Source organism: Carcharodon carcharias, chromosome 15 (genome assembly GCF_017639515.1).
Source record: "Carcharodon carcharias isolate sCarCar2 chromosome 15, sCarCar2.pri, whole genome shotgun sequence".
Taxonomy (NCBI): Eukaryota; Metazoa; Chordata; class Chondrichthyes; order Lamniformes; family Lamnidae; genus Carcharodon; species Carcharodon carcharias.
In genome coordinates, this window is record NC_054481.1 from 28,575,495 (window position 1) to 28,601,372 (window position 25,878).

Genomic DNA, 25,878 nt, shown 5'->3' on the forward strand with positions numbered 1-25,878 from the left:
GGACAGCATACTGTTGCACTTTATAACATGCTATCAGTCTTGCATTCTGCTTCCGAATATTCTGAATGACGTAAGGCGACTTTTGCCCCCAGCTGAAATTTCTTGGGATGTGTTTCAGCTAGAACATTCATCTTGAATAATTTCCTGGATTGAAGCCTGACTTTATTTACATACTGTATATTTTGTTCTACATACAGACAATTTACTGGGATTTATTCTGTGTGTGATGCTATGTTTGCCTGAAGCAATTTAATTTGAAGTGTGTTATTTGCTCAGCTCCTGCTGTTAGATTGTATGTTCACTCACTGTTGACTTCAACAGTTCCAACAAGCTCAAGTTGTGTGGAGTTTGCATGTGTCATTGCTGACATACATTCAAGTGAATAATTATTGAAACTTTAAATATTTACCTTAATCAGTTAATCTCTTGCTATAACTGAAAGAGAAACATAAATGGAGTAAAATCAATTAGTCTATAATACATAGTTCAACTTGAAGTACAATCTATTAGACAAAGTGCTGCCAAGAGTTGAGCTTAGCAGTAGTTTGTGACCAGACTCTCAAGTAATTTGCTACTCAACTAATTGGTTCTCTAACATACAGTGTAAGGTTGTAGGATGATGGAGTACTGTGTTCGTCTATCTCCTCCTTAACAGGTTCTTACCTCAGCCTGTGAGCAATGTCACTGCAGGTTTGCTAGTATTTATCAAAAAGGGGAATGCAAGTGTGAAGTTTCCTTCTGTCACCCTTTTAGGTATCACACATTTCTGGTAATAGGTGCCAGTGAGATCAAAATTGCAACCGGTTTTAATCTTCAAGCAAGTCCCATCAATGGCTTAGTGAATAAGTGCATCATGTGATGTGACATTGAGCCATACAGACCAGAAGGCCCCAGCTTCTATTCCTGGTCTGCGCTGAGTCCGTATATCTCAGTAATTAGGTTGCTTGAACTGGTTCCAGCATGCCTGGATTACAGAAGAGAAATGTTCAGCCAGATTCCAATTCTTGATTGTTATGCTGCGTGAAAATGCCTGCTTACAGATGTTGGATGAAGAAAGGACTGAATTCAATGGTGATGTCCCCATTGCTGAAGTAGTCTGCCAGCTTGTAAAAGAAAAAAACTTGCATTTATATAGCATCATTCAATATCTCAGACATTTCAAACATTTTACAGCCAATGAAAGACTTTTTAAGTGTAGTTACAATTTGTACACAGCAAGCTCCCACATGCAGCAATGTGAGAATGACCAGATAATTTGTTTTTGTGATGTTGATTGAGAGAGATATATTGGCGAGGGCACTGGGAGGAATTCTCATTCTTCTTCAAAGTAATGCTGTGGAATCTTTTATATCTATCTGAAAGAGCAGACACTGCCTCAGTTTAACGTTTCATCGAAAAGACAGCACCCAATAGTGCAGCATTCCCTCAGTGTCTACTGCCGTGTCAAGTCCTGGAGTTGGATTTGAACCCACAACCTCTGACTCAGAGGTGAGAGTACTATAAACTGGGTCACGCTGATACAAGTGGCTGGTGAAGGGCTGGTACACGCAAAGTTCATCCCTGGCAAACAGTCAGTGGCATTAGATAAAACGGTAAGGAAACGCCAGATTGAAAAAGATGTTGCCTAGCTCTGACAAAACTTATGACATTAAGGAACCTGGATGAAGAAAACCAACTGACACAGCCTGAGAGACAGGCTGCGGTACCTGTCACATTGAAAACTCAGTAATTGGAAGTTATTGTAGTTAATTCGGACTTGAAGTTAAGCCAGTTAATTTTGTACAATGATTTGACTTGGCTGGTTCCTCAGCCTTACGGGGCTGTTGGCGAAGTGAACACCAAAATGAATTTCCCCCTCCCTTCCACGTGACTTCAAGTAAAACAGGAAGAGTATTATTAAAATACTAATTATCCATAATATTGTGCCCTCCTCATGCTGCAGAAATCACTGAGCAAGATCCCAAATTCACTTCCACAGTGCTGCCAAACCTCAGGGTCACTCTCTGCCATAGTTCCACATCACAGACCCACCTCACAACATTACCAGAGTACAGCTTTTCCATAACTGCTGAAAAACCCACAAGTGTCATTCTCACTATTGCTAAAGTCAACTTAATTACTTTTTACACTTGCCTACAATCTTCTCATGTATTGTGAGCTTTAATAAACGATAACCAATAAAAATTATATAGGCAAAAAAAGGAACTAGTGCTTATATTATGTCTTGGTGTCAGGACATCCCAAAGCCAAATTACTTTTGATTTGTAGTTACAATTACATGGGAAATGCAGCAGCCAATTTGTACACTAAGCTGCCACAAATAGTAATGAAATAAATAACCAAATATTTGTTTTAGTATCATTGGTTAAAGGATAAATATTAGGCAGAGAACCTCCTAGAACTCGCCTGTTCATCTTCAAAATAGTGCAAAGAGATCTTTTATGTTTACCCGAGTGCCCAATGATGCCTTGGATCAACGTCTCATCCGAAAGATGGCACTTCCAGCTTCAACCAGGATTATGTGCTTAAGTCTCTGAATTGAGACTTGAACCCATAACCTTCTGACTCAGAAGCAAGAGTGCTACCACTGAACCAAAGCTGACAAACACAGAATCACTGAATTACAATTTTAATAAGAAACTTGGACAGTCACTGAACTTTATCTCCAAAATGCCAGTAAAAATCAAAGATTTCCCCAAGTTATAAAACCAGAATTTGATCTGTTTTCAAACAGTAAATCATGGTACATGGCACAAAACCTCATATTATATAAACTAGTTTGTCTTCCAACTAACGAACAGTGCCACAGGAGATGTGCTAGTAGTATATCAAAAACTAATGTAACTTTCTGTGCATCACACTTGTAGGCATCACAATTTTCTGTCACACTGAACCATCAGCAAATTTAAGTGAAATATTAGACAAATCTTTCCAACACTAACTTGTATTTATAAGTGCATAATTAGAGCAAAGAACAAGTAAATTGTTTGGCAGATATGCATTTTTAAATTGTTATTGAAAATCAATTACAATCTGTTATAATAAATTATAATCAATTATAATTAAAAAAATTATCAAGGAGAAAGCAAATCATCAAGGCACCTTGTAAAATCCCTTTCAGCTGTTGTTCCTCCCCCTCCCCAACACAGGATTCACAATAAACTAGCATAACAAAAAATTAAAATTTATATATTGCAGAAAAATTAGATAACTAGTGAAGTTGCCTCACTTGTTTCAGAAGCTTCATTGAGGTTTTACCAGAAAGCCTTGGCTTGTTGCGAATTTCTGAACTTAAAGTTGACACATTGTTCCTGACTGCTCACTCTTAGATTCAGGTGAATGATGCAGTCTGAGCATGTTCAAAAGTTGGATGCTATCATTGCCCAGATATTCTCATGGTGCAGGAGGGTTTTTGAACTTTTCTCTGAGTTTTCTCAAATTATTTGTGAAACAAGCTGCAGAATATTTTCAAATATTTTTACATCTTAAACTGTTAATGTTTAGCTCAGAGAGGCGGTGAGTAAATTTTCAGTTTGCTGCCTTCATATAAAACTGGAATTGATCGGATACCCATTATAAAGACTGTCCAAGATTCATTGCCATTAAAATCATATTGTCAGATCAACGGACATAGTGAAGATCAAACATTAAACTCAATTCCCACCTATTTAGCTCCCAGACCATATTGATTGTGGCTGAGGAAGTTCTCTTGATGGAGGAGAGTGATGGGGGTTGGGTTGTGAAGAATAGCTCAGAAGGGATAATGGATAAATTTAGTGGAATATGTCCACTTTAAGGTAAGTGGCAACAAACAGGGATTTGGCACCTTCAAGATCCTCCAAGTCACACACCATCCCAACGTGGAACTATAATTACTGTTCTTTCACTGTAGCTGGGTGAAAAAACTGGAACTCCCTCCCTAACAGCACTGTGAGTGTACATCCACCACATGGACTACAGTAGGTCAAGAAGGTGGTGGTGTTGCCATGTCTGCTGCCCTTGTTCTTCTAGATGATAGAGATTATGGATTTGTAACTTGCTGCTGAAGGAGCCTTGGTTAGTTGCTGCTGTGCATCTTGTACATGGAGGGAATGGATGTTTAAGATGGTGAGTGGTGGGTTGATCAAGTAGATTGCATTGTCTTGAATGGTGTTGAGCTTCTTAAGTGTTGTGGGAGCTGCACTCATCCAGTCAAGTCGAGAGTATTCCATCACATTCCTGACTTGTGCCTTGTATTGGTGAACAGACTTTGGGGAGTCAGGTGGTGTGTTACTTGCCACTGAATTCCCAGCCTCTGACTGCTTTTGTAGCCACTGCATTGACATGGCTGGTCAACTGCAACATCCCCAGGATGTTGATGGTGGGAAATCAGCAATGGTAGTGTTGTGAATGTCAAGGTGAGATTGTTCGATTCTCTCTTGTTAGAAATTGCTGAAAAAAAGACATGTTCTTGTGTGTCCTGATGAGTGCATGACGAAGAGCTTTGCTATGTCTCTTCTTTCAGCAATTCTCAAGTTCTGTATTAGCAAATGACTAGTTATTCTGTCCCTTACGTATCCTCTGGTGGTTCCTAACCTCCTTCCAATTAAAATCATTCATCATTTTGACCACATCTATCTTATTCCCTCTTAACCTTCTCTGCTCAAAGGATAAGCATCCCACTCTCTCCACGTAACTAAAACTCCAAAACAAAAACAGAATTACCTGGAAAAACTCAGCAGGTCTGGCAGCATCGGCGGAGAAGAAAAGAGTTGACGTTTCGAGTCCTCATGACCCTTCGACAGAACTTGAGTTCGAGTCCAAGAAAGAATTGAAATATAAGCTGGTTTAAGGTGTGTTTGTGGGGGGCGGAGAGATAGAGAGACAGAGAGGTGGTGGTGGTGGTGGTGGGGGGGGGGGTTGTAGGGACAAACAAGCAGTGATAGAAGCAGATCATCAAAAGATGTCAACGACAATAGTACAATAGAACACATAGGTGTTAAAGTTAAAGTTGGTGATATTATCTAAACAAATGTGCTAATTAAGAATGGATGGTAGGGCACTCAAGGTATAGCTCTAGTGGGGTTTTTTTTTTAAATAATGGAAATAGGTGGGAAAAGGAAAATCTTTATAATTTATTGGAAAAAAAAAAGGGAAGGGGGAAACAGAAAGGGGGTGGGGATGGGGGAGGGAGCTCACGACCGAAAGTTGTTGAATTCAATATTCAGTCCGGATGGCTGTAAAGTCCCTAGTCGGAAGATGAGGTGTTGTTCCTCCAGTTTGCGTTGGGCTTCACTGGAAAAATGCAGCAAGCCAAGGACAGACATGTGGGCAAGAGAGCAGGGTGGAGTGTTAAAATGGCAAGCGACAGGGAAGTTTGGGTCATTCTTGCGGACAGACCGCAGGTGTTCTGCAAAGCGGTCGCCCAGTTTACGTTTGGTCTCTCCAATGTAGAGGAGACCACATTGGGAGCAACGAATGCAGTAGAATAAGTTGGGGGAAATGCAAGTGAAATGCTGCTTCACTTGAAAGGAATGTTTGGGTCCTTGGACGGTGAGGAGAGAGGAAGTGAAGGGGCAGGTGTTGCATCTTTTGCGTGGGCATGGGGTGGTGCCATAGGAGGGGGTTGAGGAGTAGGGGGTGATGGAGGAGTGGACCAGGGTGTCCCGGAGGGAGCGATCCCTACGGAATGCTGATAAGGGGGGTGAAGGGAAGATGTGTTTGGTGGTGGCATCATGCTGGAGTTGGCGGAAATGGCGGAGGATGATCCTTTGAATGCGGAGGCTGGTGGGGTGATAAGTGAGGACAAGGGGGACCCTATCATGTTTCTGGGAGGGAGGAGAAGGCGTGAGGGCGGATGCGCGGGAGATGGGCCGGACACGGTTGAGGGCCTTGTCAACGACCGTGGGTGGAAAACCTCGGTTAAGGAAGCAGGAGGACATGTCAGAGGAACTGTTTTTGAATGTAGCATCATCGGAACAGATGCGACGGAGGCGAAGGAACTGAGAGAATGGGATGGAGTCCTTACAGGAAGCGGGGTGTGAGGAGCTGTAGTCGAGATAGCTGTGGACTCCAATATGTTTTCGAATGATGGACTTATCCCATTGAACCATTAGTGCTGTACGAAATGGTGAACTTATTTTACCTTTCTGGTGGCGCATTCTGTCACTGAACCACTGTTCCACCCACCTTGCTCTCTTAACGATCGCCGCCTTCCCGCCTCCCTATACTAGCGCTTGCGCAGTGGAGGCTGCAAGCGCGAGCAGGTCACGTGACCACCACCGATGGCGGTTGGAATTTGATTTGATTGAAGGAGCGAGACAGTGCGCGCTTGCGCATGAACGCGGTTTCCGGTGGCATGTTCCCGGATGAGAGCCCCCTCCCCTTTTCCCCTCAGTCCCGGCCGCGGCGGAAATGGTGGATGGAGCGAGTGAGCGGCCGTACACTACACAGCACAACGCGGCGACAGCGTTAGCGGCGGGGCGCCGATTCCGGCTCCCACCACACTCCCCAGCGGGTCGCGGACACTCTACATGGCGGCCCAGCAGCTGCGCGGCACTGAGGTTTACTGCGACGCCAGCGGGGACTGCAACCATGTCGCTGTCAAGATCAAGAGCCACAACAACCAGCAGCAGGAGGAGGAGGCGGCGGCGGCGGCTCCTCAGCCCCAGCATCAAGGCCCCGGGCCCACCAAGTACAGCATCTCGTCCAGCTGCAGCTCGGGGGAATCTGTCAAGCGAGCGGCCCGCAGTCCGCGGCGTCGCCGCCGCAAGTTCCCTCAGCTCTTCGAGCGGGCGTCGGGTAAGTGGTGGGACCCCGCCTTCGACTCGCGGAACCTGGAGGACGCGTGCCTGGAACGCTGCTTCCCGCAGACCCAGCGCCGCTTCAGGTACGCGCTGCTCTACCTCATGGTGGCCGCGCTGCTCTGGGCCATTTACTTCGGCTGCAGCGTGAGGGAGGTGGACCAGGCTCTGGGGGTCGCTTTCCTGGCGCCCACCCTGCTTTTCATGCTGTGCTGTGCTGGCCTCTTGGCGGTCACCTTCAGCGGACTCTACTCCCACCACTACGTCCGAATCTCCCTGCTCTTCACGCTGCTGGTCTTCGCCCTTTCGCTGGCCACCCGCTTCCAGGCCGGCAGAAGCAGCAGCCTGGGCTGTAGCGGGAACGACAGCCACGGCGGTTCTCTCTGCTGGAATTACTTGTCGCCGGTCGGGAGTTTCTCCATTTGCGTGGAGGTGCTGCTGCTGCTGTACACCGTCATGCCGCTGCCCCTCTACCTATGCTTTCTCTTCGGCGTCTCTTATTCGCTGCTCTTCGAAGTGTTGGGCTATCACCTGGGCAGCGCCGAGTGGCCCCAGCCGTCGGACTCCGGCCAGCATCTGCTACTGGAGGCTCTGGCCAAGCTTTTCCTACACGTCTGTGTCCATGCCGTGGGCATCCACCTCTTCACCATGTCGCAGGTACGCTCCCGCACCACTTTCCTGAAGGTGGGCCAGTCTATCATGCACGGCAAGGACCTAGAAGTGGAGAAAGCTCTGAAGGAGCGCATGATCCACTCGGTCATGCCCAGGATGGTGGCGGACGAGCTGATGAAGCAAGGGGACGATGAGAGCGAGAACTCCTTCAAGCGCTACTCCACCTCCAGTCCCAAGAGCAAGAAGAAGAAAACTTCCATCCAGAGAGCGCACATCATCTTCAGACCCTTCACCATGCAGCGCATGGAGCCTGTCAGTATCCTGTTCGCGGACATCGTGGGCTTCACCAAGATGAGCGCCAACAAATCCGCCCACCTGCTGGTCGGCCTCCTCAACGACCTTTTCGGACGCTTCGACCGTCTCTGTGAAGGTACCGGATGCGAGAAGATCAGCACCTTGGGTGACTGCTACTACTGTGTGGCCGGCTGCCCCGAGCCCCGCTCCGATCACGCGTACTGTTGTATTGAGATGGGACTGGGAATGATCCAGGCCATCGAACAGTTCTGCCAGGAGAAAAAAGAAATGGTTAACATGAGGGTGGGGGTACACACGGGTACTGTTCTATGCGGCATTTTGGGAATGAAACGCTTCAAGTTTGACGTTTGGTCCAACGATGTGAACTTGGCCAATTTGATGGAACAACTCGGGGTGGCCGGAAAAGTCCACCTTTCCGAAGTTACGGCCAAGTACTTGGATGAACGGTACCAGAAGGAGGATGGGAAAGTGATGGAGAGGGTTGGCACCCAGAGTGTGGTGGCTGATCAGCTGAAAGGTAATTAATTCATTTCTGTATCAGTTATTACTCGATGGAATCTTAGGTCACTGACCCTGAGCCAAGCTGATAATGGATTATCTTTTATAAATCGTTTTGAGGTTTTGTTGATGTAAGATAAAACTTAAGCAGCTAAGGTTGTTTTTTCATTAGCAATGTGTCTATAATTATCATTAGGTGTTTGCCACTTTGACGACTCTATACTCTCCCTAAAAGGCGTGCCCCTCCGCTTTCGTGAAGTTGCAGTTCGTTTCCTCTAAATTTTTGGGGCATCAAGTAAAGGATTTTTTAAAATTGATTTATTTGTTTATAAGCAGAAAACATTCTTATCACTGGACTGGCATTTAATGAGTGTGAAATTTTCAATATTTGACCAGCAGTGTAATTAAAGATTTTGTATTTCCAAAAGTAGGTGGTTGCTGGAGAGATCCTTTTTGCTACAATAAAATCTTTATTATCTGGCATGCGTGTGGGATGGGCAGTGATGGTTAATTAAAAATGCTGGGTAATGGCAAGTTCTATTTACCAATGGAATTCAGTGCAATATTTGTAGCATGAGCAAGTACTTGAAGTAAAGAACAGTATTTTTAAATTCCTAAACTTCAGCAGTACTTTACCCACATACTTTACTATTTTATACTTAAAGGGTCTGGATAACTTTGTAATTGTTTTTGGTTGGTAAAGTGATGAATTGTCAGAAATTCCAGTTAGTAGAGAGTTCTGGTGGTAAGAGTGCAGGATAACAGTTTACTGTATTTAGCACTAGAGTGAAATACTGGAGGTGGCGGAAAGAATTTGAGATAGAAATTAAGAGAATTTGCAAGCAGCATATTTGTTGTGGGCACTTTTTCCATAGTGTATTGTTACCTATGCACCAAGTCCAGTAGTTAGGTGACTGATTCTGTCTTTACAGGAAACTATCACTGAACCTGAGATGGGTCAAAAAGATGAGCACTTTGAGTTATTAAATTAAGCTCTAAAGGAGGCAGCAATGTAAGGGTTAAGCACTGTACATTCTTTCATCCAGGAGAAGATCTGTTCAAAGTTGGAGCCTTTAATGAGGTCTGAACAAAAATGTCAATCAAAAAACAAATTTATCTTTGGAAAAAATACTGATTAGTTTTGTAGTCTGTCATTCATGTACTGGAACATCTAATGTTTAGATCAGAGAAACAAAGTTTCAAGTTGTATTTTTTTTGTAATGTATGAAGAGCTAATTCTGAAGAAATTGTAAACAAGCACTTTGTATGATTCACTGTAAAAATATTTTCAGTTACACTGCCAGACATCGTTGAAAAATTAAACTTTCCTTCGATCTGTTGTGAAATACAAGGATTACAGAACCAGTGCTTCAGCTAGCTCAAGACTCTGGACTGTAAAAGTCAGGTTTTATTCCAGATTTTCTTAGGATTTTGTAGGAAGGAAAGAAAGTATCCAGAAATAGCCCTTTGTGCTTCAAAGATATTATTGGGAGAGAAACATTTCAGCATGTAAAGTTTTACAAAACTGCAGGTTAGTAAGTAAACTGTCAATGCCAAACTTTGTATCTGACATACATCTGTTGCATGATGTTTTTGCTGGTTTGAGCCATGCATCATGTACACCTCCAGGGACCTAATAGAGAACTAGAGAACCTTCAAAGATTTGGTTGGGTTACCAATAGTTTTTTTGAAGGACAATTTAATATGCACTAACCTTTAGGAAGTTAGGCCTCCATGGCTCATTCTGACTGGCTTAGAATTCATAACCTAACTTGACTGTCTTTTTTTTTGAAACAGACAGGCAACACAGACAAGGTTAGCTTTTCCCTTTGGCCCCTGTCAATGACTGGTTACTGAGCTGTTAATCAAAGTTATTGTATTGAATGAGAAATTGCTCACTGCCACCCCTGCCTTCCAACAACCATCCACCCCCCCCCACCAAATGGTATGTGGAAGCTATGTGACTACATAATCCCTTAAACCAAATATGCTTAAAGAAACATTCTGATATTACAGGTGCAAATCTTGCTAAGCGCTAGATGATTTGCTATTGTCATCTCCTGATCTTGTATCTGAGAGTAAGTTATTTTGTTTACCGTTTCTTTTTCAACTCATTCTGGATAAACATGTCTGTTGCTGTGAGTTAACTGTGAATTACATTTAACTTTCATTATTATAAATTTAAACCAAAATCCCCACTAGGCAATCTAGGTAAAATTTTGTTACAACCTGATTAGCACATCACATTCATTATACAAGTAATGTTTTATCAGTGTGATGCTTTAATACTATAAAATCTACAGAATTTGTTCACGTTAGTTTAGTCTATTCTTGTTACATTGCTTTAGAGACTTCAGAGATGAAGTTCTTGAGTAATGTGTCTGAGCAACACTTTTTTAAAATCAATTTTTCCTAAGCTTTAATCCATTGCTTTATTTGCAATTCATTGCTGTGTTGATAGTATTTTCATATAATTCGTAAGGTTGAAAAAATTAAATGAAGAAATTGCTATAGAAAGAATTGTTTAGAAAATAGCGATGAAGCAGCATGGAAACTATAATATCTAGATGTATGAAATCTAATTGGCTTAAAATTTATAACTGTATGCCAAATGAATGTGCCACATCATCCTGTAATTGAAGTGTAACATTTTTACATGCTTCATAGTTACATCTGGGACAGCTTTAGAAAATGCTAATGAATATTGTCATATATTCATTTGTAGTCAGCATCTATCCATATTTTTCCTACAACCCCAAGAAAGTGCACATTAGTTGTACTCGATTCTATGGCTAATACTATTAAGTGCTAAAGCACATTTGGGTATTTTAATGTTTTTTTAATATACGATTCCATAACATTATTTGAAGAAAAGCAATATTCTTCTGGTGTCTTGTTCACCACGGATCTCTCAGCAACATCACCAAACCAGATTAAAGGGTTGCAGGGCCTTGCTCTGCCCAACATTCTTTGTTTGACTGTGTATCAACAACAACCTTTACAAGCCCTTTTTAAGTCCAAGGGGTGTCTGAAAGCACTTTGCAGCCAACTAAATTATTTTGAAGTGCAATCTCTGTTCATATACAGTGCAGTGAATTTATGCACAGCAAGATTCCATTAAAAACAAGATGAATGTCTAGCTGATCTGTTTTGGAGGCTTTAGTTGAGGATTAAAGATTTGTCAGGTGGTCTCATTCAAAAGACCTGACAATGCAGCACTACCACTGAGCTGCAGTGAAGTCCAGAACTGGCACCCACAACATTTTAACTTAGCTGTCAACAGTAGCATCCGAGAATGTTTGAAATGATTTCACTTGCTTGAATATCAGACGAAGAGCTGTGGTTACTATATGCGACAGTAAATATATGACATGAGTCAGACTACTGGTTTGAAAGTTTGTCTGTTTTGATGCTGGAAACTGTCTTACATCCATTATAAATAAGTAGTTTTCTATTCTATTGTCCTTGAGCTAATGCAATAGATTATGCACAGTGCAGCTTTACTCTGATAGCACACAGTTGAACAGCATTCCCAAGTTCAGTGTAATCAGTCTTGTTTCTGCCAATTAAATATTGGAAAGACTGAAGCCATTGTTTTTGGTCCCCGCTCCAAATTTCATTCCTTAGTTACCGACACCCTCTTTCCTTGGCAACTGTTGGAAACTAAACCAGGCTGTTTGCAACTTTGTCATATTTGACATTGACCACATATTTGCACCATCACGAAGACTGCTTATTTCCATCATCCATAACATTGCCCGATTTCACCCTGTTTCAGTTCATCTGAAGCCCTCATTTGTACTTTTGTTACCTTTGGACTTGACCAATTCAGTGCATGGTGTCTCACATTCTATCCTCCTCAAACTTGTGGCCATCTAAAACCATGCTGCCCTTGCCCTAAGTTGAAACAAGTTCCATTCACCTGTCACCCCTGCTCCAATCTCTCCCCCCCCACCACCCGTTCAATTGCTTAGGCCCTAGGTGCTGGAATTCCCAAACTACATCCCACTTTCCTCCTTTAATGCACTCCTAAAAGCCTATCTGTTTGACCAAGCTTCTGGTTATCTGACCTCTCCTATGTGGCTTGGTGTCATTTTTTTTGTTCTGCAGTGCTACCATGGAGCAACTTGGGTCATTTGTTATGTTTAAACTGCTATTGGTGGGATTTTCTATAACTGTTTTAAAATGGGAATTATGAACTTGCCTATTCATTTACTGGCCTTGCTCTGGTTCAAGTCAGTTTATACTTGTGATGTTATCCATTTCTGTCCCTCAGAAATTGGGTTTGTGTGTCTGCATATGTCTGATCATTTGACTCTGGCATGTGCTTGTAAAGACCAGCATATTTTCTTATCTGTGCAACACATGCAAATGAGGAAGACAAAAGAGGAAACAAAAACAAAAATAGCTGGAAAAACTCAGCAGGTCTGACAGCATCTACTGAGAGGAATACAATTAATGTTGCAAGTCCATATTACTCTTCAGAACTAAAGAAAAATAGAAATGAGGTGAAATATAAGCTGTTTGAGGGGGGTGGGACAGGTAGAGCTGGATTGATGAGCAGTGATAGGTGGAGGCAAAGACGAGATTGCCAAACATATCATAGACAGAAGGACAAAGGGGTGTTGGCAGTGGTGATATTAGCTAAAGGATGGTGACATTAAGGGTAGAAAGCAGGACAAGCAAGTGACAGAGGGCCCAAGTGGGGTGGAGGGGGAAGGGATCGAAATAGGCTAAAAGGTGGAGATAAAACGATGGATGGAAATAAATTTAAAAATAACAATAGAAATTGGTGGGAAAAGAAAATATACTTAAAAAAAAATATGCATTATTAGAAAAATGGGGGAAAGAAAAGGGGGTGGGGATGGAGGAGAGAGTTCATGAGCTGAAATTGTTGAACTCAGTGTTAAGTCTGGAAGGCTATAAAGTGCCTAATCGGAAGATGAGGTGCTGTTCCTCCAGTTTGCTTTGAGCTTCACTGGAACATTGCAGCAGGCCAAGGATGGGCATGAGAGCAGACAAAAGAGTGTTGTTAACCTTTTAATTAAGTTCAGCAGCACTGTACAAGTTACCATGAGTGTTGTCCCTAGACTTTCCCTTGGTTTATTAGCCAAGGTCTCTGAATTGTTCATCCTGGAACATAAAACCACAGAGCAGTTACAGCACAGAAGGAGGCCATTTCGCTCATTGTGTCTGTGCTTGGTCTCCGAAGGAGCAATTTACCTGGTGCCATTCCCCTGCCTTCTCCCTTTAGCCCTGCATATTCATTCCTTTCAGATGATCCAGTTCCATCTTAAATTCCTTGATTGAACCTGCCTTCATCACATTCCCAGGCAGTGCATTCCAGATCCCAACCGCTCGCTGCGTGAAATAATTTTTTTCCTCGTGTCTCCATAGCTGCTTTTGCCAATAACCTTAAGTTTGTCCATCCGTAGAACGTAACCACTACCATATTCTACAAAGGACTGTGGCATGAAAAGAGAAGGCTGTTCCAATGGGCAGGTTCTCTGGATGTAATGTACTCCTGAAATAACCTTCACTTTAATTTCCATTGAAGCCTGTTTTGTTAATCGAGAAGGAGGCAAAGAAATTGTATACTTTAATACTTTATATTTTCACAAGTGCAAGACCATACATGACAGGAAATTTACCATTCCAAGCAATGCAGTGTTCTGTGTTATGTCACATCACAGCCTGGTATTCTGCACCATATCATTGACTTGTGATTTCAAAAGAATTAGATGGCTATAAAAATTCCACTGTATGTCTGAGGATTATGATCCGAAATTCAATATCTGAATTTAGAAGAACAACTGTTTCAGTTTGGCTCTGGTGGTTCAGGATGTCACCTAAAACTCTCACCCTCAATAGACTGGTTGTAGCCAGCTGCCAACCCCCATGTTCCCTCCACATAATTAACGCTTGCAATTATGCACATTGTCCCATCACAACTTCCTTGAATATCCAGTCTGTTAGCCATAAGTGAGTGAAATGAATTGTTGCATGTCAAGGTTGCCAAGTCCCGTCTCATCAGCCCAGAGGGAACAGCCAGCTGGTTCTTCACAATAGTATAATTTCTGACAGTTTCGGAGGCACGTTACTGGAAGGTTCCTTGGGGCCATTGTTGTCAAAATTCAAAGCACAAATAGAAGAGATTGCAGTGAGTTCACTCATTGGGTTAAGTTTTAGAATCCAATGTCACATTTGGGTACAGAAACAAAGATGTAAAGCGGAACTATTTGAGGAAATATAAGCAAGCGCAAGCTTGTGAATGAAAACTTCTCAAAATGATTACTCCCGTAATCTGTCATTGTTATGCAAATGATGCAGAATCTAAGTGGGGAGAGGAAGGATATTATATTTGCTAGCCTCTTATACTTATCCCTTCTATTTTAATGACAAGGGTTGAGGGACTTCAGTTATATGGAGAGATTAGAGAAGCTGGAGTTCTCTTTAGCGTAGAGAAGGTTGAAGGGATGAGGTGTTCAGAATTGATAGAGTAAGGGACCAAGGAGACTTTTGATAGAGTAAGGAGATACTGTTTGTAGTGCAGAGTGTGTTGTAAACCAAAGGATTCAGATTTAAAGTAGTTGTCAAAAGAACCAGAGGGAAGATGAGAACATGTTTTTACGTAATGAGTTGTTGCAATCTGGAGTGCATTGCCTGAAAAGGTGATGGAAGCAGATTCAATAGCAACTTTCAAAAGGGGGCAGATCATGTATCTGTGCTAACCAGCAATGTGTTTCAGCATAGTTTCCAGGTAACAACCAGCATTTCAGACAGCTCCTACAGCAGAATGTCCTTAAATTGACAGGGAAAAGTAAACATCTACCCTACAGTCAGCAGAGAATGTAAATCTGTTTACTGATAGGACATCATAATAGATTAACCCACTGTCCTTTCATCGGATAACTTAGTTCAAAGGTAACCCTGTGTAGTGGGAAAACATCTGTACCCGTTTAGTTGTAAGGACTTTATGTCAAATGTGTGTTTAGATAGTTTCAGCATTGCTGCATGTTAATCTATAACACTTTATCTTGCCCAAAGCTCATAAGGACAACTGTTGGGCTGGTCACACCAGTGCCACGGGAATGAAAGCACACAGCACCAATGGCTCTTAACATTACAATATCGGGTTTACCTAGCAATGGGGCAACAGCACTAAAAACAATTCTACTCACCTCAAACCCACAGAATGTACACAGGCCTCACCGGCTTGGCCTAAATAGCCAAGTGGTTATGGTACTGGATTTGTAACCCCAAGATCAAGAGTTCAAATCTCACAATGGCAAACTATGAAACAATGTAACTTCATCTGAAACAGATGGAAACGTGTTTGTACTCGAAAGAGTTACACAGGCCTCACCTCCAAACAACAGATTTTACTGATATTTGGTGAAGTGCTTGGACTTTAAGCCAGATTGCTGGCATATGCAGACTACTTGTGGCCCATGGATCAGGGCTATTGGGGGTAGCAGTTGCATGGGCAGAATTTTCTTTTCCTAGTTGTGGTTTGAATAGGTGCTTTCCAGACTGAGAAACTTTTTCCAAAGAGGAATTTCACAATATGGTTCAAATAGAATTATGATTTACTTTCATTAATCTAACAAGTAAAGATGAAAAGAAAAATCAGTTTTGCAAACAAAAACTCTATAAAACAGGAATTCCAAGCATCAGTTATAGTCTATAAATATCTCTGCTGTTATTTGTTGTAATATCTGAATGAAGATTTAGAAATGCAAGCCTGACTAAATGGCTTTTCACTTGTGGAACTGACTAGCTCTTCCTGTGGAACTGGCTACCTGCTGAGGCCCTCATCCATGCTTTTGTTACCTCTGGACTTGACTATGCCAGTGCTCTCCTGGCTTCAACACTACACACAAACTTATCCAAAACTGTGCTTGTATACTAAATCGCACAAAGTCTCATTCGTTCATTAGCCCTGTGCTTGCTGACCTATGTTGCTATCAGTTCAGCAACACATTAATTTTTAACTTCTTATCCTTGATTTCAAATTCCTCTATTGCCTTGTCCCTCCATATCTCTATAACTTCCTCAAGTCCTACCACCCTCTGAGATTTTTGCAATTTCGCAATTCTAGTTTTTTACACATCCTCTATTTTCATTGCTCCATTGTTGATGGCCATACCTCTAACTACCAAGGCCCCAAATTCTGGAACTCCCTCCCTAAAACACTCTGCCTCTTAATCCCCTGTCCTTCTACCTCTCTCCTAATTAAGATGCACCTTAAAATCTACTCCTTGACCAAACTTTTGATCACCTCTCCTACTATCTCCTTATGTGGCTTGGTGTCAAACTCAGCCTGATGATGCTTCTGGGAAGCACCTTGGTCACTGTTAATGTCACTATATAAATGCATGTTGTCAGCAGAACATCAGGTATTTCAATGCTCTTAGAACTGATAAGAAGCATGTTCTGTCTAAAGGAATGGCCTTTAATTAGAAGAAAAACGTCCAAGGGTTGACAGGAGGAAATTTGAACACTCTGAATGTATACCCCTTCTACATACTGCAGGAGTTCCTCAGGGTAGTGTCCTAGGCACAAACACCTTCAGCTGCTTCATCAATGATCTTCCCTCCATTGTAAGGTCAGAAGTGGGGATGTTTGCTGATGATTTCATAATGTTCAGCACCATTTGTGACGATTTAGATACTGAAGCAGTCTGTGTCCTTACGCAGCAAGATCTGGACAAAATTCAAGCTTGGACTGACAGCTGGCAAGTAACATTTGTGCCACACAAGTGCCAGGCAATAACCATCTCCAACAAGAGAGAACCTAACCATCGACCCTTGACATTCAATGGCATTATCATTTTTGAACATCCACAATCAACATCATGGGGATTATCATTGATGAGAAACGGAACTGAACTAGCTATATAAATACTGTGGCTACAAGTGCAGGTCAGAGGTCCGGAATCTTGCGGCGAGAAACTCACCACCTGACTCCCCAAAGCCGTCCACCATCTACAAGGCACAATTCAGGAGTGTGATCGAATACTTCCCACTTGCCTGGATGAATGCACTTCCAACAACGCTCAGGAAGCTTGACATCATCCAGGGATAAGCAACCTGCTTGATTGGCACCCCATCCACATATTCACTCCCTCCACCACCAACGTACAGTGGCAGCAGTGTGATTACTATCTACAAGATCCACTGCAGGAACTCACCAAGTTCCTTAGGTATACAACTGTTACCACATAGAAGGACAAGGGCAGCAGACACATGGGAACACCACCACCTGGAAGTTCCCCTCCAAGCCACACAGCATCCTTACTTGGAAATATATCGCTATTCCTTCACCGTCACAGGGTCAAAATCTAGGAACTTCGTCCCTAACAGCACTGTGGGTGTACCTACACCACATGGCCTGCATCGGTTCAAGAATGCAGCTCACCACCACCTCAAGGGCAATTAGAGATGGGCAATAAACGTTGGCCTAGCCAGTGATGCCCACATCCCATGAATGAATATAAAAAAAAAAGCAGATTTCTTTCCCTTAAGGATGTTAGCGAATTGGATGTGTTATGATGATGCAGTCGTTTCTTGGTCATTAAATTCTATCTGTTCCTGGAGAAACTCAATTATTGCTAACTGCACAAAATAATTTCGCCCAAGCTTGCCTAAACCAACAGATCAAGTCAATCTCTGGGGCCTTGTATGTACCCTTCTTGGGATACAGAGGAATGAACATGGCATTTTCAAAGTGAGGCATTAAATGCTTTGTGTTTTGTTAATCTTTGGTTACAAAAATTCCTTAACAGTAACAAACATGCACCTTGGAGATACAATATTAGATTTACAAGCATTACTGAGGAACACAAACTTAATTGTTCAAAACTTGGAAAGAGACTATCCAGCCTCTTCCTAGGACCTTCGTTGTTGGGTTGCTTTGCCAGGAATGTATGGGGTGATTGGGGAAGAAAAGTGATGCAAGAGGAGAAAAAAAATAGAATGTGGATTATCATCTTTTGCAGAGGGTTCTAATCAGCTCCCCAAACCAAAAATAATAAAGAATAAAAGTGATCAATATGAATAAGCAGCAATTCAGGCAACTGCATTCTTTAGAGGAAACGTGCAATGATGTCTATCCAGAAGTTCTCAAACAGAATGAACATTTTCAGTGAAGGATTTGAGAAATACAGTATATTTCATGGCCATCTAACATGCGTTATGCTTACAACATTGCACACCTGACAATCGCTGATGACAGTTTCACCCCTCTTGAAGATATTGCTGCTGATATCAGGTAAGATTGCAAGAGTGAAGCAGCATTGTACCACTGCTCCTGAAGCACAAGCAGTACAGAAATCATGCTCTTGTCAACCTCTCCTTCCTTATCCGATACTTATCCCTGTTGATCAATCGATTGTCAATTCAGAAGCTGCTCCGTATCGTGGTGGTACTGTCAGAACCTAGTATAAATTAACTTGCTAATCTCCAGGTAATCAGGTCAGAACGATGCAAAGACCACATTTTACATGACGCTTTTTACAATCTCTGTTCCAAACCCCTTTATAGTGAATAAAATATTTTAAAAATATAGTCACATGTAGGAAACATGGCTAATTTGCACATAGCTAGCTCTCACTGACAGCAAATGTAATAATGACAAGGATAATCTGTTTTTAATGATATTGGTTGAGGGATAAACATTGACCAGAATTCCCCTGCTCTTCAAAATCTTTTACTTTTACCGAGAGGGCAGGTGGCATTTCTGACAATGCAGCACCACCTCAGCGCTGCACTAGAATGTCAGCCTAGATTTTTGTGCTCAAGTCCAAGAGTGGGACTTGGATTCAGGCAAGAATGCTACCAACTGTGCCATGGCCTATAGTCAAAGGAGTTCAAGCTTTGGGTTCAACAGATATAGTATAGTTTACCTGGACTCTGAGCTTCACCAGCCTCAAACAGCAGTGTCTACCATAATCCATTAGCAATTCTATCAAACTGCAGGCTCCTAAATTAGAAGCCAGAGTCAAACCCCAGTTTTAGCTGACTTTTATACTCAAGAATTCCCAGTAAAACATTGTGTAGTGGGTTTGGTGAAATGTTTGTATAGGAGAAATTTTCCCCTCAAGTTTTGCGCACCCCATTACAAGACAAGTTATCAACACAACTGTAAGTTAAACTAGGCCAGAGCAGTTAGTTCTAGCTACTCCAACCAACAACAGAAACAAAGGGGGAGGATTCACAAAACAAATGATGGATGCATTTAGGCCTAAAATATCCTTAATTCTAGTTGAATGTGTTGTTGCTTTGGGTAATCTTGAATGCACTACCTGAGAGGGCGATGGGGGCAGATTCAATAGTAACTTTCAAAAGGGAATTGGATAAATACTTAAAATAGAAAAATTGCAGGGTTATGTTAAAGGATCTGGATCTGTGGATCTGGCCTTTTTGTGCCTCCAGGCAAGTAATGGAGTTATTAGATCATGACTGATTGCTTTTGTATTATTGAATGGTGGAACAAGCTTGAAGGACTGAATGGCATACTTCCTGTCCTATGTTCCCATTCTCACACGAACATGGTTGTCCTCTGAAGTGGCCTAGCAAACCACTTGGTTGTATCAAACTGCTACTTTGGGAAAACCAAAGATAAATAATAGTAATAAATAGCAGTAAACTACTTCCAAAAAATGAATAACAATGATCTCCTGCTACTTTAAAACATAATGTCCAAAATATGCCTGGATAGGATTGACTGCAAATTTTTACTGTTTCTGAATAAATCTGTACTGTTTTGCTATGCTCTGTCAGTTGGTGAAATTGGTGGAAGTGATGGTGAAGTGATGCGCAAGAGAATAAAATTGGAGAAGCGCAGAGATCTGAAAGTAGAAGCTTTCCTATAATGACACTCTTGCATTCAGAGACAATCCTGCAGCTTAACGGGACATAAATTGAACATGTTTATATAGTAACATTTTTCAACTGTTACTTGAGTACTGCTACCTTTGCCAATGACTGTGGAAATCTATACATCTGTAGCAGAAACGCTACTATGTGGATATATATAAGTGGCCTTGAACACATCAGCCACTTGACTTGTCAATAGCCAAAAAGTGACAGCCATTATCTCTGATATGCAATTGTAGGTTTATAAAATGTCTAGAACATTTTGGTAAGTGCTTACTCCTTCCCTATTAAATAGACACAACAGAGGGTAATTGTGATCTGTATAGTTTTCAGTAATGCCTATGATCTTGTAGTTGCAAAGGCTGAACTGTTAGCTGTTGCTCTCTGGCTAGAGACCAGCCAACGTAAATGTTCAGTTTTTAAAATGGTGCAAAACATTTTTCCAGTTGGAAGTATGCCACTTTATATTTACAGGCTAATAAGTCTTTTGTATTACAGCATGTTTACATGTCTCCTGATAAGTATGACACTTAACAGGAGTATGCTGTAAGGGCAGTATTTTTGCACCTGTTAATGTTTGTGGCAGTAACACTTGACAGAATACAGAGCCATTAATGATCTCACAATGCAAATGTCTTTGACACTAGGTTAATTAGTGCTGCTATTTAAATGTTTTGAGCCATACATAATATTTTTTTTATTAAAATAGATGCTATTTTAATTGCTGTAATGTTTATTAAAATAAAATATTACTTTTTTAAAGTCTTTGGGATGCACAGAACATGTTTCTTTGTGGTCCTTTTTATACTGGAACACTAAAGTACATGAAGCAGCATTGGTGTCTTTTGAGACATTGGAATTTTTGCCTGTTTTCTCCATCCTCCTGAAAGTGTAAGTGTGTGTATGAGTCAGGTAAACCATTGAATTGCAGTGATTTGCATTTATGTAACTAATTAAACAGAATAAGAGGTGCAGGATTAATTCTTTCAATCAGGTGCTTATTCCCATGTGCAGTGCACACACAAGTCCTTGATACTTGGCACCTCTCTGGAGAGACTGCCTTTATTTAACTTTTAAACATTAGAGTGACAAACTATTCCAATGTGAGGGCCTTGAGGCAGAGTCAGAGCCCATGATCACTGTGTGTCTACACACAATACACCTCGGGAAAAGGTGTGTTAGCGAGTGAGCAGGAGCCCTAGTTAATCTCTTAAAAAATTTCCCCCTTCCTAGCCCATGAGTTTTGAGGTCAGTTGTAATGCTGCAAATGGCAGTTTAGCTAACTTTAGCACAGAATATGGACCCATAGCTCTGTATGCCTCAGTACTATACTGTGTGATTCCCTGCCTATTTTGGTTTTTTGGTTAACAAGTAAGCTTGATGATTGTTTTTTTTCAGATGATATGCCTACACATACCCATCTCCAAATGATGTAGCTAGGGATCTTCCTGGTGACTTAGTTCTGCCTTGTGCTGCTACATCATCTAGAAGTGAAATGATCGACACAAAGTGATGAAGGTTCCATTACCTCTTTTCCAGTAAATTAAACCTCAAAGTCTTATAATGCAGAACTTGCAATGAGACTGACTTTTATTTTTTCATGGGTTGTGGGTTTTACTGGTAAGGCCAGAATTTGTTTCTTGCCCCCAGTGGCCCTCGAGAAGGTGTTAGTGAGCCACCTTGAACTGCTGCAGTCCACCTGGTTCAGATACACCTTGTTGCTGTTGGGAAGAGAATTCCTGAATTTTGATCTCACGACAGTGAGTGAACAGTGATATAGTTCAAGTCAGGATAGTGAGAGACTTGGAGAGGAATTTGCAAGCTGTGGTTTTCCATTGTGTCTGCTGCCCTTGTCCTTCTAGGTGGTAAAGGTTGTGGGTTTGGAAGGTGATGTTGAAGGAGCCTAGGTGAGCTGCTGCAGTGTATTTTGTACAAAATACACTGCTGCCATTGTGCATTAGTGTTGGAGGGAGTGAATGTGTAAGTTGGTGGATGGGTTGCTAATCGAGTGGCTACATTGTCCTGGATGATGTCAAGCTTCTTGAGTGTTGTTTCAGCTGCACTCATTCAGGCAAGTGGAGATTATTCCATCACACTCCTGACTTGTGCCTTGTAGAAGGTAGACAGGCTTTGGAAAGTTAGGAGATGAGTTATTTGCTTCAGTTCCCAGCCTGTGACCTGCTCTTGTAGTCACAGTCTTTATATGGCTGGTCCAATTCGGTTTCTGGCCAGTGGTAAGCCACAGGATGTTGATAATGGAGGATTCAATGATAGTAATGCCATTGAATATCAAGGGACGATGGCTAGATTCTCTCTTGTTGGAGATGGTCATTGCTTGGCACTTGTGTGAATGTTACTGTTCACTTATCAGCCCAAGCCTGAATGTTGTCCAGATCTTGCTATATTATATATTAGCACAGACTGACTGCTTCAATGTCTGAGAACTTGTGAATAGTGCCACACATTTTGCAATCATCAGCAAATGTCTCCACTTCTGACCTTATAATGGAGGAAAGGCCATTGATGAAGTAGCTGAAGGTGGCTGGGCCTAGAATACTACCCTGAAGAATACCAGCAGCGATGTCTTGGGATTGAGATGATTGACCTCCAACAAACACAGCTATCTTCCTTAGTGCTAGGTATGACTCCAACCAGTGGAGAGTTTTCCCCTGATTCCCATTGACTTCAATTTTGCCAGAGCTCCATGATGCCACATCCTGGCAAATGCTGCCTTGATATCAAGAACTGTCACTCTCACCTCACCTCTTGAGTTCAACACTTTTGTCCATGTTTGGACCAAGGCTATAATGAGACCCAAACTGAGCAGGTTATTGCTGTGTAAGTGCTGTTTGATAGCACTATGGCCGACACCTTTCACCACTTTGTTGATGGTCAAGAATAGGCTGGTGGGGTGGTAATTGGCCAGATTCGATTTGTCCTGAAGAGGGCATACCTGGACAATTTTCCACATTGTTGGGTAGTGTCATGAAACTGACACTTTTTTTCAGAATACCTTTCTGGTTTATTATGAAGTAGGTTTATGGGGGTAAGTATAATTGGATCTGTGTGTGATTTAATTGCATTTTGTAGCCAAGTAGACGTCAAGCTTTAAATCATCAAAAGAAGCTAAGTGCTTGACATACTAATGAGTAAACATGGTTGCTGGCTTATCATGTAATGTGTGAAGGGTATTTACGTTTTAGATAAATGAAGGGAGATTTTGGATTTCAAAGGGATCTTAGTCTGTTTACAACTAGCCAGATAAGCAAGGCTAAGGAATGTGTTTATTTTTTCCCAAAGGTTACTGGCAATATTGGCACCAGAAAGTTTATGTTATGAGGAAGATACAGTTTCAAAGACATATGGAACAATAGAATTTACATCTTAAAAAGAGAGAAACGGAGCTGAAGTTGGGGAAAAGCCATTTGGAATTCCACTGTCCATGGTATTGTGTTAACTTGCTGAGTTTGTTTTAAGTCTAAAATCTATTTTTGGACCATTGCCTTAAAGGTAACTGGGGTCAGGGTTATTAGGAATTTTAGAAGATACTATAGTAGCAGCAATTGTAGTCATATGTACGTGCTTGAAATCTTTATATTTTATTAATAAATATTTTAATAAAATCTCCAAAGCTCTTGATGGACTTGCTACTTCTGAATTCAGTGCACACATCTTGTAATAATTGCAAAACCATTGTGATAGCATGACCAAGTTTCCCACGTGGATTTGACCTGGCTGGCACACATCATCTGCCACGTCATTACAGTAGATGCCAGTGTTGTAGCAATCCAGTGCGGATTGTTAAAGCACCTTTTCACTCTGGTTTAAAGTTCAGCTTTGGGGAAAGCAAGAGGGATGTGTGCATGTGTTATGTAACTTATTTTATGAATCTTAGTAAAGCAGCAGTAAATACTTTATGTACAGATCATATTTAATGTACCTGACAATAAAAGGTGACTGCATTCATTCTCTCAGTTGGATGCTTGTGCTCAGTTCCCACATCTAGTACACACATCAGGAATTGATACTTGGTGTCTCTCTGGAGAAGACTGCCTTTGTTTAACTTTTAAGAATGAGCCTTACAGCTGAGCAACTCTTCTAAAGAATGCAAGACTGAAACTAAAAGATGACTCGGGATCACAGTTGTGATTGGGTAGTGATCAGGTTATTTCCACTCCCTAGCCCAGGGTCACCAATGTCAAATGGAGCACACGTACCGTCATCCTAGCTGAAGTCAGTTAACTCAGCACAGACTGGGAATTGAAACTTGAAGATAACCCATGCATCGACTCAAGTTGCTTTGTGAACTGAGTTGCTACAAAAATTCAAACATGTGCAACTGCATTGATACACATCCTATAGTATAAGTGTTGATCACTTGTTACTAATCTGTTGGGACCAGTAATGTTTTGGATATGCAGGCCATGCACCAGTAACAGATAAATGATCCACTCCCTCTCTATGACCTCTGAAAATGCACAGAATTTCCTGTCTGTTGGTGTTGATACTGCAGCGCCCAGTTAATTCCCCAATTCTGAAAGTATAAATTTGTCTACTGTTTTGCTAATGTTAACTGTGAAAGTAGCATGAACATTAGCAAGCATGCACTTGATACCACCTTCTGCCCTATTAGCTTCTGAATTAATGCACAGTCATACAGAATCCGTAGCTTTGATATACAGCATGGAAAAGGTTTTAAAGCTTAACAACAAAAGGTTCTATTTCCTAGTAAGTTACTCGAGTTGAAATGTATGTATTCTAAAGGATGGATCTTCAGATAATAAAAACAGAAAATACTGGAAAAACTCAGCAGGTTTGGCCGCATCTGTGGAGAGAGAAACAGAGTTAATGTTCCAAGTCTGTATGACTCCTCTTCAGAGCTAAAGAGAAGTAGAAATGTAGTAGGATTAGGTGAGTTAGGATAGCCATAATTTGAGCTTGTTAAGCTTTCTTGTTTTAAAACCAATTTACAGTAAAATCTTTATTATCTGACATGCATAAGGAAAGGGTGGTGCCGGCTAATCTCTTTAGCTCTGGAGAAGAATTATATTGACTCGAAATGTTAACTCTGTTTCTCTCCACAGATGCTGAAAGACCTGCTGAGTTTTTCCAGCATTTCCTGTTTTTATTTCAGATTTCCAGCATCTGCAGTATTTTACTTTTGGCTTTGACCTTCAGATAAAATCTCTTGGTCCTCAACTTTCTGACATATCACAGGTGCTCACTTGCATTGCTAATCTGCTCCATTTTCTGCTGTCTTCAGGTCACTTATTTTGTCTTGCAACTATTAAAAGTTGCAGACTTGATCAATTGCAGAGAAATTTCTATCACAATGTGCTGACGGGAATAGGATGGCACCTCGTTAAGTGGTCCAAGATTGTTCTTGACCAGATTGATTGTGTGCTTGACCTGGATTGAAGATGATTTGCTTCCAATCTTCAACAGTACGTGAAAACATTGTAATGATTTATATTAGGAGAACATCAGAGATTCCTGGCGGTAGAGAATTCTGGAAGGTAGAGTGCCTGACAACACAGTTTACTGTAGTTAGCGATGGCCCTGTTTTTAAAAGGAAATTGTACCACTTTACTTTGCTGCCTTATTAAAACATTGAGTGATTAACTTAAATCTCCAGAAAGTCAAAAGTTTAACTTGAGGATGCAAAACTGTTACTCATTTTTTTGTGGTCAAACTTTCTTTTGTAATTGGGAAAACAGAAGATTAACATTTTAGATGACCACCAGATTTTGGATGCTGAGGTTTTTCCTCAGTTTGGCATGAATAATAGGACT

General features: G+C 41.5%; 1 protein-coding gene across 2 annotated transcripts in view; it reads left to right on the plus strand.

Moving 5' to 3' along the window:
- The first annotated feature begins 6,364 nt into the window (after positions 1 to 6,364).
- The window catches only part of adcy9 (adenylate cyclase 9), a 165,708-nt gene continuing 146,194 nt past the window's right edge, over positions 6,365 to 25,878 (plus strand). For both annotated transcript variants that reach the window (XM_041207133.1, XM_041207136.1), the window contains exon 1: positions 6,365 to 8,226. In XM_041207133.1, coding sequence (XP_041063067.1) covers positions 6,513 to 8,226 — 1,714 coding nt within the window. In that variant the 5' untranslated portion in view covers positions 6,365 to 6,512. The remainder of the gene's footprint in view (positions 8,227 to 25,878) is intronic.